The sequence below is a fragment of the Entelurus aequoreus genome, linkage group LG05, assembly GCF_033978785.1.
Source record: "Entelurus aequoreus isolate RoL-2023_Sb linkage group LG05, RoL_Eaeq_v1.1, whole genome shotgun sequence".
NCBI lineage: Eukaryota > Metazoa > Chordata > Actinopteri > Syngnathiformes > Syngnathidae > Entelurus > Entelurus aequoreus.
The window spans coordinates 84,029,524-84,041,901 of record NC_084735.1 but is presented as its reverse complement, the minus strand read 5'-3'; the positions used below and the strand labels follow the sequence as shown (position 1 = coordinate 84,041,901).

The window sequence follows — 12,378 nt, the reverse complement described above, 5'->3', positions numbered from 1 at the left end:
ATAAATAGTACCTGTTAGTACCTGTCTACTCAAATAAACAATATAAATAGTACCAGCTAGTATCTGCTACCTGAAGTGAACTCTATAAATAGTACCTGATAGTACCTGCTCCCCGAAACTCACTATAAATAGTACCTGCTTCCTGAAATAAACACTACAAATAGTACCTGCTAGTATCTGCTTTTGGAATTCAAAACTATAAATAGTACCTGCTTCCTAAAATAAACACTATAAATAGTACCAGCTAGTACCTTCTTCCTGATTTAAACACTATAAATAGTACCTGCTCACTGAAACACACTATAAATAGTACCTGTTAGTACCTGCCTACTGAAATAAACAATATAAATAGTACCAGCTAGTATCTGCTACCTGAAGTGAACTCTATAAATAGTACCTGATAGTACCTGCTCCCCGAAACTCACTATAAATAGTACCTGCTTCCTGAAATAAACACTACAAATAGTACCTGCTAGTATCTGCTTTTGGAATTCAACACTATAGATAGTACCTGCTTCCTGAAACAAACACACTATAAATAGTACCTGTTTGTACCTGCCTACTGAAATAAACAATATAAATAGTACCAGCTAGTATCTGCTACCTGAAGTAAACTCTATAAATAGTACCTGATAGTACCTGCTCCCCGAAAAATTTTCATAATCATCATAATAATCAAAATAATCATAATCATAATCATAATAATAATGATTATAATTATAATCATAATGATCGTAGGATGTAGATAATGGGGTTCACTATATAAAGTGCTTTGAGTCTCTATGGAAAATGTGCTATATAAATATACATTTGCATTCACTTCCTGTCCAAGAGGAAGAAGGCAGTGTCACTCACATTAAATGTGGTCATATGTGAGTGCTGCACACTGACTACTCTAAAGTTGACTCCCGCTAAGTGTCGTCACATGTGAGTGCTGCACACAGACTACTCTAAAGTTGACTCCCGCTAAATGTGGTCATATGTGAGTGCTGCACACTGACTACTCTAAAGTTGACTCCCGCTAAATGTGGTCATATGTGAGTGCTGCACACTGACTACTCTAAAGTTGACTCCCGCTAAGTGTCGTCACATGTGAGTGCTGCACACAGACTACTCTAAAGTTGACTCCCGCTAAGTGTCGTCACATGTGAGTGCTGCACACAGACTACTCTAAAGTTGACTCCCGCTAAGTGTCGTCACATGTGAGTGCTGCACACAGACTACTCTAAAGTTGACTCCCGCTAAATGTCGTCACATGTGAGTGCTGCACACTGACTACTCTAAAGTTGACTCCCGCTAAGTGTCGTCACATGTGAGTGCTGCACACAGACTACTCTAAAGTTGACTCCCGCTAAGTGTCGTCACATGTGAGTGCTGCACACTGACTACTCTAAAGTTGACTCCCGCTAAATGTGGTCATATGTGAGTGCTGCACACTGACTACTCTAAAGTTGACTCCCGCTAAATGTGGTCACATGTGAGTGCTGCACACTGACTACTCTAAAGTTGACTCCCGCTAAATGTGGTCACATGTGAGTGCTGCACACTGACTACTCTAAAGTTGACGTGAGTGCTGCACACTGACTACTCTAAAGTTGACGTGTGTGCTGCACACTGACTACTCTAAAGTTGACGTGAGTGCTGCACACTGACTACTCTAAAGTTGACGTGTGTGCTGCACACTGACTACTCTAAAGTTGACGTGAGTGCTGCACACTGACTACTCTAAAGTTGACGTGAGTGCTGCACACTGACTACTCTAAAGTTGACGTGAGTGCTGCACACTGACTACTCTAAAGTTGACGTGAGTGCTGCACACTGACTACTCTAAAGTTGACGTGAGTGCTGCACACTGACTACTCTAAAGTTGACGTGAGTGCTGCACACTGACTACTCTAAAGTTGACGTGAGTGCTGCACACTGACTACTCTAAAGTTGACGTGAGTGCTGCACACTGACTACTCTAAAGTTGACGTGAGTGCTGCACACTGACTACTCTAAAGTTGAGGTGAGTGCTGCACACTGACTACTCTAAAGTTGACGTGAGTGCTGCACACTGACTACTCTAAAGTTGACGTGAGTGCTGCACACTGACTACTCTAAAGTTGACGTGAGTGCTGCACACTGACTACTCTAAAGTTGACGTGAGTGCTGCACACTGACTACTCTAAAGTTGACGTGAGTGCTGCACACTGACTACTCTAAAGTTGACGTGAGTGCTGCACACTGACTACTCTAAAGTTGACGTGAGTGCTGCACACTGACTACTCTAAAGTTGACGTGAGTGCTGCACACTGACTACTCTAAAGTTGAGGTGAGTGCTGCACACTGACTACTCTAAAGTTGAGGTGAGTGCTGCACACTGACTACTCTAAAGTTGACGTGAGTGCTGCACACTGACTACTCTAAAGTTGACGTGAGTGCTGCACACTGACTACTCTAAAGTTGAGGTGAGTGCTGCACACTGACTACTCTAAAGTTGAGGTGAGTGCTGCACACTGACTACTCTAAAGTTGAGGTGAGTGCTGCACACTGACTACTCTAAAGTTGACGTGAGTGCTGCACACTGACTACTCTAAAGTTGAGGTGTGTGCTGCCAGCTGCCCTGGAGACGACCATGAAGAAGTTTGGCAGGCTGGACGTGCTGTGCAACAACGCAGGTGTTCTAAACGAGGACGACTTTGAGAAGACTGTGGCCATCAACTTGGTAAGATTCTTTCTGACGAGTTGACTTCATCTTCATCTTCATCTTCATCTTCTTGGAACGCAACAAGTCCTGCTCCCACCCTGCAGGTGGCAGTGATCAGAGGAACTTACCTGGCACTGCAGCACATGAACAAGATGACTGGAGGACAGGGAGGTGTCATTGTCAACATTTCATCCATGGCAGGTCAACTACTTCTTATTATTATTATTATTACTGTATCCACTATTCATATTATTATTATTACTATATCAACTATTCACATTATTATTATTACTATATCAACTATTCATATAATTATTATTACTGTATCCACTATTCATATTATTATTATTATTATATCCACTATTCATATTATTATTATTACTATATCAACTATTCATATAATTATTATTACTATATCAACTATTCATATAATTATTATTACTATATCCACTATTCATATAATTATTATTACTATATCAACTATTAACATTATTATTATATCAACTATTCATATTATTATTATTACTATATCAACTATTCACATTATTATTATTACTATATCAACTATTAACATTATTATTATTACTATATCAACTATTCATATAATTATTATTACTATATCCACTATTCATATAATTATTATTACTATATCAACTATTCATATAATTATTATTACTATATCAACTATTAACATTATTATTATTACTATATCAACTATTCATATTATTATTATTACTATATCCACTATTCATATAATTATTATTACTACATCAACTATTCATATAATTATTATTACTATATCAACTATTCATATTATTATTATTACTATATCAACTATTCATATAATTATTATTACTATATCAACTATTCATATTATTATTATTACTATATCTACTATTCATATAACTATTATTACTATATCAACTATTCATATAACTATTATTACTATATCAACTATTCATATAATTATTATTACTATATCTACTATTCACATTATTATTATTACTATATCAACTATTCATATAATTATTATTACTATATCAACTATTCATATAACTATTATTACTATATCTACTATTCATATAATTATTATTACTATATCAACTATTCATATATTTGACGCTAATAATAATTGTAGTAGTGGGCGTAATTATGGGCGTGCTCACAATTAATAACCTACTAATCCTGGATTTTGTTACTTGCCACCATGTTAGAAGTTTGTTACATGTTAGCATAAAATGTGAGCATGCCCACATTTTATGCTAACATTTGAGCTCTTCAAGTACCAAAATGAGCCGGAAGGCAAAGCTCTCAATTTACCGGTCGATCTATGTTCCCATCCTCACCTATGGTCATGAGCTTTGGGTTATGACTGAAAGGACAAGATCACGGGTACAAGCGGCCCAAATGAGTTTCCTCCACCGGGAGGCGGGTCTCTCCCTTAGAGATAGGGTGAGAAGCTGTCATCCGGGGGGAGCTCAAAGTAAAGCCGCCACATGGAGAGGAGCCAGATGAGGTGGTTCGGGCATCTGGTCAGGATGCCACCTGAACGCCTCCCTAGGGAGGTGTTTAGGGCACGTCCGACCGGTAGGAGGCCACGGGGAAGACCCAGGACACGCTGGGAGGACTATGTCTCCCGGCTGGCCTGGGAACGCCTCGGGATCCCCCGGGAAGAGCTGGATGAAGTGGCTGGGGAGAGGGAAGTCTGGGCTTCCCTGCTTAGGCTGCTGCCCCCGCGACCCGACCTCGGATAAGCGGAAGAGGATGTATGGATGGAAGTACCAAAATGTGACTCAAGTGTATACCTACAATATTAGCTTAAAAAAAGGCAGCTTACTTACGTTAGCATGCATCAAGTACCAAAATATGACTGAAGTGTATACCTACAAAACTAGCTAAAAGAATAAAAGCAGCTTACTTACGTTAGCATGCATCAAGTACCAAAATATGACTGAGGTGTATACATACAAAAGTAGCTAAAAAACAACAACAAAAAACCCCCAGCTTACTTACGTTAGCATGCATCAGGTGCCAAAATATAGCTAAGGTTTATACATACAAAATTAGCTAAAAAAATAAAATAAAATAAAAAGCCAGATTACTTACGTTAGCATGCATCAAGTGCCAAAATATGACTGAAGTGTATACATACAAAATTAGCTAAACAAATAAAGCCATCTTACGTACGTTAGCATGCATCAAGTACCAAAATATGACTGAGGTGTATACATACAAAACTAGCTAAAAAACAACAACAAAAAACCCCCAGCTTACTTACGTTAGCATGCATCAAGTGCCAATATATAACTAAGGTTTATACATACAAAATTAGCTAAAAATAAAAAAAAATAAAAAAAGCCAAATTACTTACGTTAGCATGCATCAAGTGCCAACATATGACTAAAGTGTATACATAAAAAATTAGCTAAAAAATAAAATAAAAAAAAAGCCAGATTACTTACGTTAGCATGCATCAAGTACCAAAACATAACTAAGGTGTATACATACAAAATTAGCTAAAAAAATAAAATAAAATAAAAAGCCAGATTACGTACGTTAGCATGCATCAAGTACCAAAATATGACGGACGTGATACCTACAAAATTAGCTAAAATAATAAAGCCATCTTACGTACGTTAGCATGCATCAAGTACCAAAATATGACTGAGGTGTATACATACAAAACTAGCTAAAAAACCAAAACAAAAAAACCCCAGCTTACTTACGTTAGCATGCATCAAGTACCAAAATATAGCTAACGTTTATACATACAAAATTAGCTAAAAAAAAAAAAAAAAAAAAAAAGCCAGATTACTTACGTTAGCATGCATCAAGTGCCAAAATATAACTAAGGTGTATACATACAAAATTAGCTAAAAAAATAAAATAAAATAAAAAGCCAGATTACTTACGTTAGCATGCATCACGTGCCAAAATATGACGGAAGTGATACCTACAAAATTAGCTAAAATAATAAAGCCATCTTACGTACGTTAGCATGCATCAAGTACCAAAATATGACTGAGGTGTATACATACAAAACTAGCTAAAAAACCAAAACAAAAAACCCCCAGCTTACTTACGTTAGCATGCATCAAGTACCAAAATATAGCTAAGGTTTATACATACAAAATTAGCTAAAAAAAAAAAAAAAAAAAAAAAAGCCAGATTACTTACGTTAGCATGCATCAAGTGCCAAAATATAGCTAAGGTTTATACATACAAAATTAGCTAAAAAAAAAAAAAAAAAAAAAAAGACAGATTACTTACGTTAGCATGCATCAAGTACCAACATATAACTAAGGTGTATACATACAAAATTAGCTAAAAAATAAAATAACAAAAAAGACAGATTACTTACGTTAGCATGCATCAAGTGCCAAAATACAACTAGCTAAAAAAAAACAAAAAAAAAACCCCCATCTTACTTACGTTAGCATGCATCAAGTACCAAAATATAACTGAGGAGTATACATACAAAATTAGCTAAAAAAAATAAAAAAAATAAAAAGCCAGAATACTTACGTTAGCATGCATCAAGTACCAAAATATAACTAAGGTTTATACACACAAAATTAGCTAAAAAATAAAATTAAAAAAAAGCCAGATTACTTACGTTAGCATGCATCAAGTGCCAAAATACAACTAAGGTTTATACATACAAAATTAGCTAAAAAAAAAAAAAAAAAAAAAGCCAGATTACTTACGTTAGCATGCATCAAGTACCAACATATAACTAAGGTGTATACATACAAAATTAGCTAAAAAATAAAATAAAATAAAAAGACAGATTACTTACGTTAGCATGCATCAAGTGCCAAAATACAACTAGCTAAAAAAACCAAAACAAAAAACCCCCATCTGACTTACGTTAGCATGCATCAAGTACCAAAATATAACTGAGGTGTATACATACAAAATTAGCTAAAAAAAATAAAAAAAATAAAAAGCCAGAATACTTACGTTAGCATGCATCAAGTACCAAAATATAACTAAGGTTTATACATACAAAATTAGCTAAAAAATAAAATTTAAAAAAAGCCAGATTACTTACGTTAGCATGCATCAAGTGCCAAAATACAACTAAGGTTTATACATACAAAATTAGCTAAAAAAATAAATTTAAAAAAAACACAGATTACTTACGTTAGCATGCATCAAGTACCAAAATATGACTGAAGTGTATACCTACAAAATTAGCTAAAATAATAAAGCCAGCTTACGTACGTTAGCATGCATCAAGTACCAAAATATGACTGAAGTGTATACCTACAAAATTAGCTAAAATAATAGAGCCAGCTTACGTACGTTAGCATGCATCAAGTACCAAAATATGACTGAGGTGTATACATACAAAACTAGCTAAAAAACAAAAACAAAAAACCCCCAGCTTACTTACGTTAGCATGCATCAGGTGCCAAAATATAACTGAGGTGTGTACATACAAAATTAGCTAAAAAAAATAAAAAAAATAAAAAGACAGATTACTTACGTTAGCATGCATCAAGTACCAAAATATAACTAAGGTGTATACATACAAAATTAGCTAAAAAATGAAATAAAAAAAAAGCCAGATTACTTATGTTAGCATGCATCAAGTGCCAAAATACAACTAAGGTTTATACATACAAAATTAGCTAAAAAAAAAAAAATCAAATAAAAAGCCAGATTACGTACGTTAGCATGCATCAAATGCCAAAATATGACTGAAGTGTATACATACAAAATTAGCTAAACAAATAAAGCCAGTTTACGTACGTTAGCATGCATCAAGTACCAAAATATGACTGAGGTGTATACATACAAAACTAGCTAAAAAACAACAACAAAAAACCCCAGCTTACTTACGTTAGCATGCATCAAGTGCCAAAATTTTACTGAGGTGTGTACATACAAAATTAGCTAAAAAAAAATAAAAAGCCAGATTACTTACGTTAGCATGCATCAAGTACCAAAATATAACTAAGGTTTATACATACAAAATTAGCTAAAAAATAAAATAAAAAAAAAGACAGATTACTTACGTTAGCATGCATCAAGTACCAAAACATAACTAAGGTGTATACATACACAATTAGCTAAAAAAAATAAAATAAAATAAAAAGCTAGACTTCTTACGTTAGCATGCATCAAGTACCAAAATATGACTGAGGTGTATACATACAAAACTAGCTAAAAAACAAAAACAAAAAACCCCCAGCTTACTTATGTTAGCATGCATCAAGTGCCAAAATAGAACTAAGGTGTGTACATACAAAATTAGCTAAAAAATAAAATTGAAAAAAACCCAGATTACTTACGTTAGCATGCATCAAGTACCAACATATGACTGAGGTGTATATATACAAAACTAGCTAAAAAATAAAATAAAAAACAAAAACAAAAAAACAAAAACAAAAAAACCCCAGCTTACTTATGTTAGCATGCATCAAGTGCCAAAATATAGCTAAGGTTTATACATACAAAATTAGCTAAAAAATAAAATTTAAAAAAAGACAGATTACTTACGTTAGCATGCATCAAGTACCAAAATATAATTAAGGTGTATACATACAAAATTAGCTAAAACAATTAAATAAAATAAAAAGCCAGATTACTTATGTTAGCATGCATCAAGTGCCAAAATATAACTAAGGTTTATACATACAAAATTTGCTAAAAAATAAAAAAATAAAAAAACCCAGATTACTTACGTTAGCATGCATCAAGTGCCAAAATATGACTGAGGTGTATATATACAAAACTAGCTAAAAAATAAAATAAAAAACAAAAACAAAAAAACAAAAACAAAAAAACCCCAGCTTACTTATGTTAGCATGCATCAAGTGCCAAAATATAGCTAAGGTTTATACATACAAAATTAGCTAAAAAAAAAAATAAAAAAAAAAGACAGATTACTTACGTTAGCATGCATCAAGTACCAAAATATAATTAAGGTGTATACATACAAAATTAGCTAAAAAAATTAAATAAAATAAAAAGCCAGATTACTTACGTTAGCATGCATCAAGTGCCAAAATATAACTAAGGTTTATACATACAAAATTTGCTAAAAAATAAAATAAAAAAACCCCCAGATTACTTACGTTAGCATGCATCAAGTACCAAAATATGACTGAGGTGTATACATACAAAACTAGCTAAAAAACAAAAACAAAAAACCCCCATCTTACTTATGTTAGCATGCATCAAGTGCCAAAATATAGCTAAGGTTTATACATACAAAATTAGCTAAAAAAAAAAAAAAAAAAAAACACAGATTACTTACGTTAGCATGCATCAAGTACCAAAATATAATTAAGGTGTATACATACAAAATTAGCTAAACAAATAAAATAAAATAAAAAGCCAGATTACTTACGTTAGCATGCATCAAGTGCCAAAATATGACTGAGGTGTGTACATACAAAATTAGCTAAAAAAAATAAAAATAAAACGTTAGCATGCTAACAGGTAGCATTCGTCAAAAAACAAAATATTTGATGCTGAGGTGTATAACTGCAAAATTAGCATAAAAGCTAACATGCTAATATTCGAATGCTAACAATTGTGCCGTGGGCTGTTAAAAAAAATTAGCTTACGATCCGCAAGTGGCTGGAGATCTAGTTCCACAAGTGCACACAGTGACTTCCTGTGCGGCGCAAAGTGAGCTTCAAAATAAAAGCATGGCAGTATTAACCTGGGTTGTAGCACAGCAACGACGGAGAAAAACAGTTGACAAAACGTTTACTATCTCTCATTCTCCTTCTAAGCTAGTGCACAAGTGTGGCCCGGAAGTAGGAACTACGCCCTTATTTGGTCGTTTTGACGCTTCAACCAAGCAGTGACTTGCCAGCTCGCTACTGCTCTTTACTGCCCCCTGAAGGACAGAAGAGGGAGAGTTGTTCAATGTTCTCTCTCGCCCTGCAGCTTTCAAACCTCTGCCAGGCCTGCCCGTCTACAGCGCCACCAAGAGCGCCGTCAACGTCTTCACACGAGCCATGGCGGTGAGCGCCAAACGTCCCCCACGCCTGGGCCCAGTGGAAGTGTAACCATGGTGATAAAACTGCTGTGTCGCCAGGATATCTCCGACAGGTTGGGCTACGGCGTGCGCTTCAACGCCCTTTGCCCCGCCTTGGTCCAGACCGACATCTTCACCGGGCTGCGGGCCAAGATGGGTCCGTTCTGCCAACTGGAGGGACCCACGCGGGAGGTGGGCGACAGGCTCGGCGTGCTGAGGCGAGTGTTTGACCAACCCAGGAAGTCAAAGTAGCAAACACTTCTCACAAATTATTGTTTCACACACAAAGTGCTTGACAACTATTTAAAAGGGAAAAAAGAAAATAAAACACACACACACACATTCTTGTATTACTTACCTTCTTGAGACCTCTGAAAAAAGCCTACCTCTTTAGCAGTGGTCCCCAACCACCGGGCCGCGGACCGATTGGTACCGGGCCGCACAAGAAATAAAAAAATAAAAAATTTTTTTTTTTTAAAAATGAAATCAACATAAAAATCACAATATATACATTATATATCAATATAGATCAATACAGTCTGCAGGGATACAGTCCGTAAACACACATGATTGTATTTATTTATGTAAAAAAAATAAAATAAAATAAAAAAAATAAAAATAATTTTTTTTTTTTTTTTAATGAAATCAACATAAAAATCACAATATATACATTATATATCAATATAGATCAATACAGTCTGCAGGGATACAGTCCGTAAACACACATGATTGTATTTATTTATGTTAAAAAAAAAAAAAAAAAAAAAAAAAAAAAAATTATTATTATTTTTTTTTTTAATGAAATCAACATAAAAATCACAATATATACATTATATATCAATATAGATCAATACAGCCTGCAGGGATACAGTCCGTAAACACACATGACTCTAGTATTTGGCTCTCTATTAAATGCAATGGTTTACCGTATTGGGACCATGATTTCGGTAACATGCACGCACGCACGCACGCACACACACACACACACACACACACACACACACACACACACACACACACACACACACACACACACACACACACACACACACACACACACACACACACACACACACACACACACACACACACACACACATTCTTGTATTTCTTACCTTCTTGAGATCTGAGAAAAAAGCCTACCTCTTTAGGACCAGCCTTTCTAGATATATAAAGATTTGTAATTACAACATTAATAATATGTACATAATATGCACATATAAAAAAGGTAAGCTTTTAGTAAATGTTTTTTTTTTGTTTGTTTGCAATTGGTTTTTCAACTTCATTATTTACTTCAAGTTATTATGCACATTAAATCAACAAAAATCCTGACTTTGGAGCAATGTTCACAGACTCTAATATTTGGCTCTCTATTAGATGCAATGGTTTACCGTATTGGGACCATGATTTCGGTTACACGCACGCACACATGCACACACACACGCGCACACAAAAAACACACAAACACATTCTTGTATTTCTTACCTTCTTGAGACCTCCGAAAAATGCCTACCTCTTTAGGACCACCCTTTCTAGAAATATAAAGATTTGTATTTACAACATTAACAATATGTACATACTATGCAAATATAAAAAAGGTAAGCTTTTAGTAAAAAAAAAATTGTTTCGTTTGCAATTAGTTTTTAATCTTCATTATTTACGTCAAATTATTATGCAGATTAAATCAACAAAAAAATCCTGATTTTGGAGCAATGTTCACGGACTCTAGTATTTGGCTCCCTATTAGATGCAATGGTTTACCGTATCGGGACCATGATTTTGGTTACACGCATGCACGCACACACGCACGTACACACACATTCTTGTATTTCTTACCTTCTTGAGACCTCCAAAAAAATGGTACTTTTCAAAAAGAGTATAGTACCGTTTTTTGATTCATTAGTACCGCGATACTATACTAGTACCGGTACACCGTACAACCCTAGCTCACACAAACGTCGGCCCCTTTATTGCCGTGACTGACGTCCTGTCCCTTGCAGCGTCTCCCAGGTGGCCGAGAGCTTTCTCCAGCTGGTGACAAACGAGTCCAAGAACGGGGAAGTCGACCTGTTGGCCGCCAACGGAATGACGAGCGACCAGAAGCCTCAGGAGTCAAAATGATGTGACACAGTGGACCCAATTCAGGAACCAATTAAGTTCAGAAATGGAGAAGAGTAAAGCAAATTTCCCCATAAGAAACAAAGCAAATATCAATAATGGCTTTCAGCGTCCACAAAAGTCCACATTTTAGTGAAGGTGTGTACACGTTGAACACAATATCAAGTGCTACACACTACTGTGTATCTAACAAACATAACAAGGGGGTCATGGATCAACTATCTCCTTATTAACAAGCTAAAACAGCAAAAACGACAAGCTCAACTATGCAACTGTCCTTTTGGTGCCCTCACAAACGATCAGAAATCACCAAAAACTATATTGCTACAATAATAAACATAAATTTTTTTTTTTTTAAAAAGGATAAGCTCACGATAGGAGACGGGGAAAGGGTGTGTATGCGTGTGTGTCCTCTTGGAGGAGGCACAGCCGAGTAAAAAAGGTCGTCTTCTATCTTGCAGCGATACAAGTCCGCTCTGGCATCTTTTTCCATTGATTGATTGATTTAAACTTTTATTAGTAGATTGCACAGTACAGTACATATTCAGGACAATTGACCACTAAATGGTAA

General features: G+C 35.3%; 1 protein-coding gene across 2 annotated transcripts in view; it reads left to right on the top strand.

Moving 5' to 3' along the window:
* Positions 1-12,158, top strand: part of LOC133651133 (15-hydroxyprostaglandin dehydrogenase [NAD(+)]-like) — a 31,129-nt gene extending 18,971 nt beyond the window's left edge. Inside the window, exons 3-7 of one of the 2 annotated variants that reach the window (XM_062049095.1) lie at positions 2,601-2,707; positions 2,794-2,886; positions 9,599-9,675; positions 9,750-9,907; positions 11,690-12,158. In XM_062049095.1, coding sequence (XP_061905079.1) covers positions 2,601-2,707; positions 2,794-2,886; positions 9,599-9,675; positions 9,750-9,906 — 434 coding nt within the window. In that variant the 3' untranslated portion in view covers position 9,907; positions 11,690-12,158. Of the gene's footprint in view, positions 1-2,600; positions 2,708-2,793; positions 2,891-9,598; positions 9,676-9,749; positions 9,908-11,689 lie in introns of both variants that reach the window. The other variant, XM_062049094.1, reaches the window with a different exon arrangement.
* The last annotated feature ends 220 nt before the right edge of the window (positions 12,159-12,378 follow it).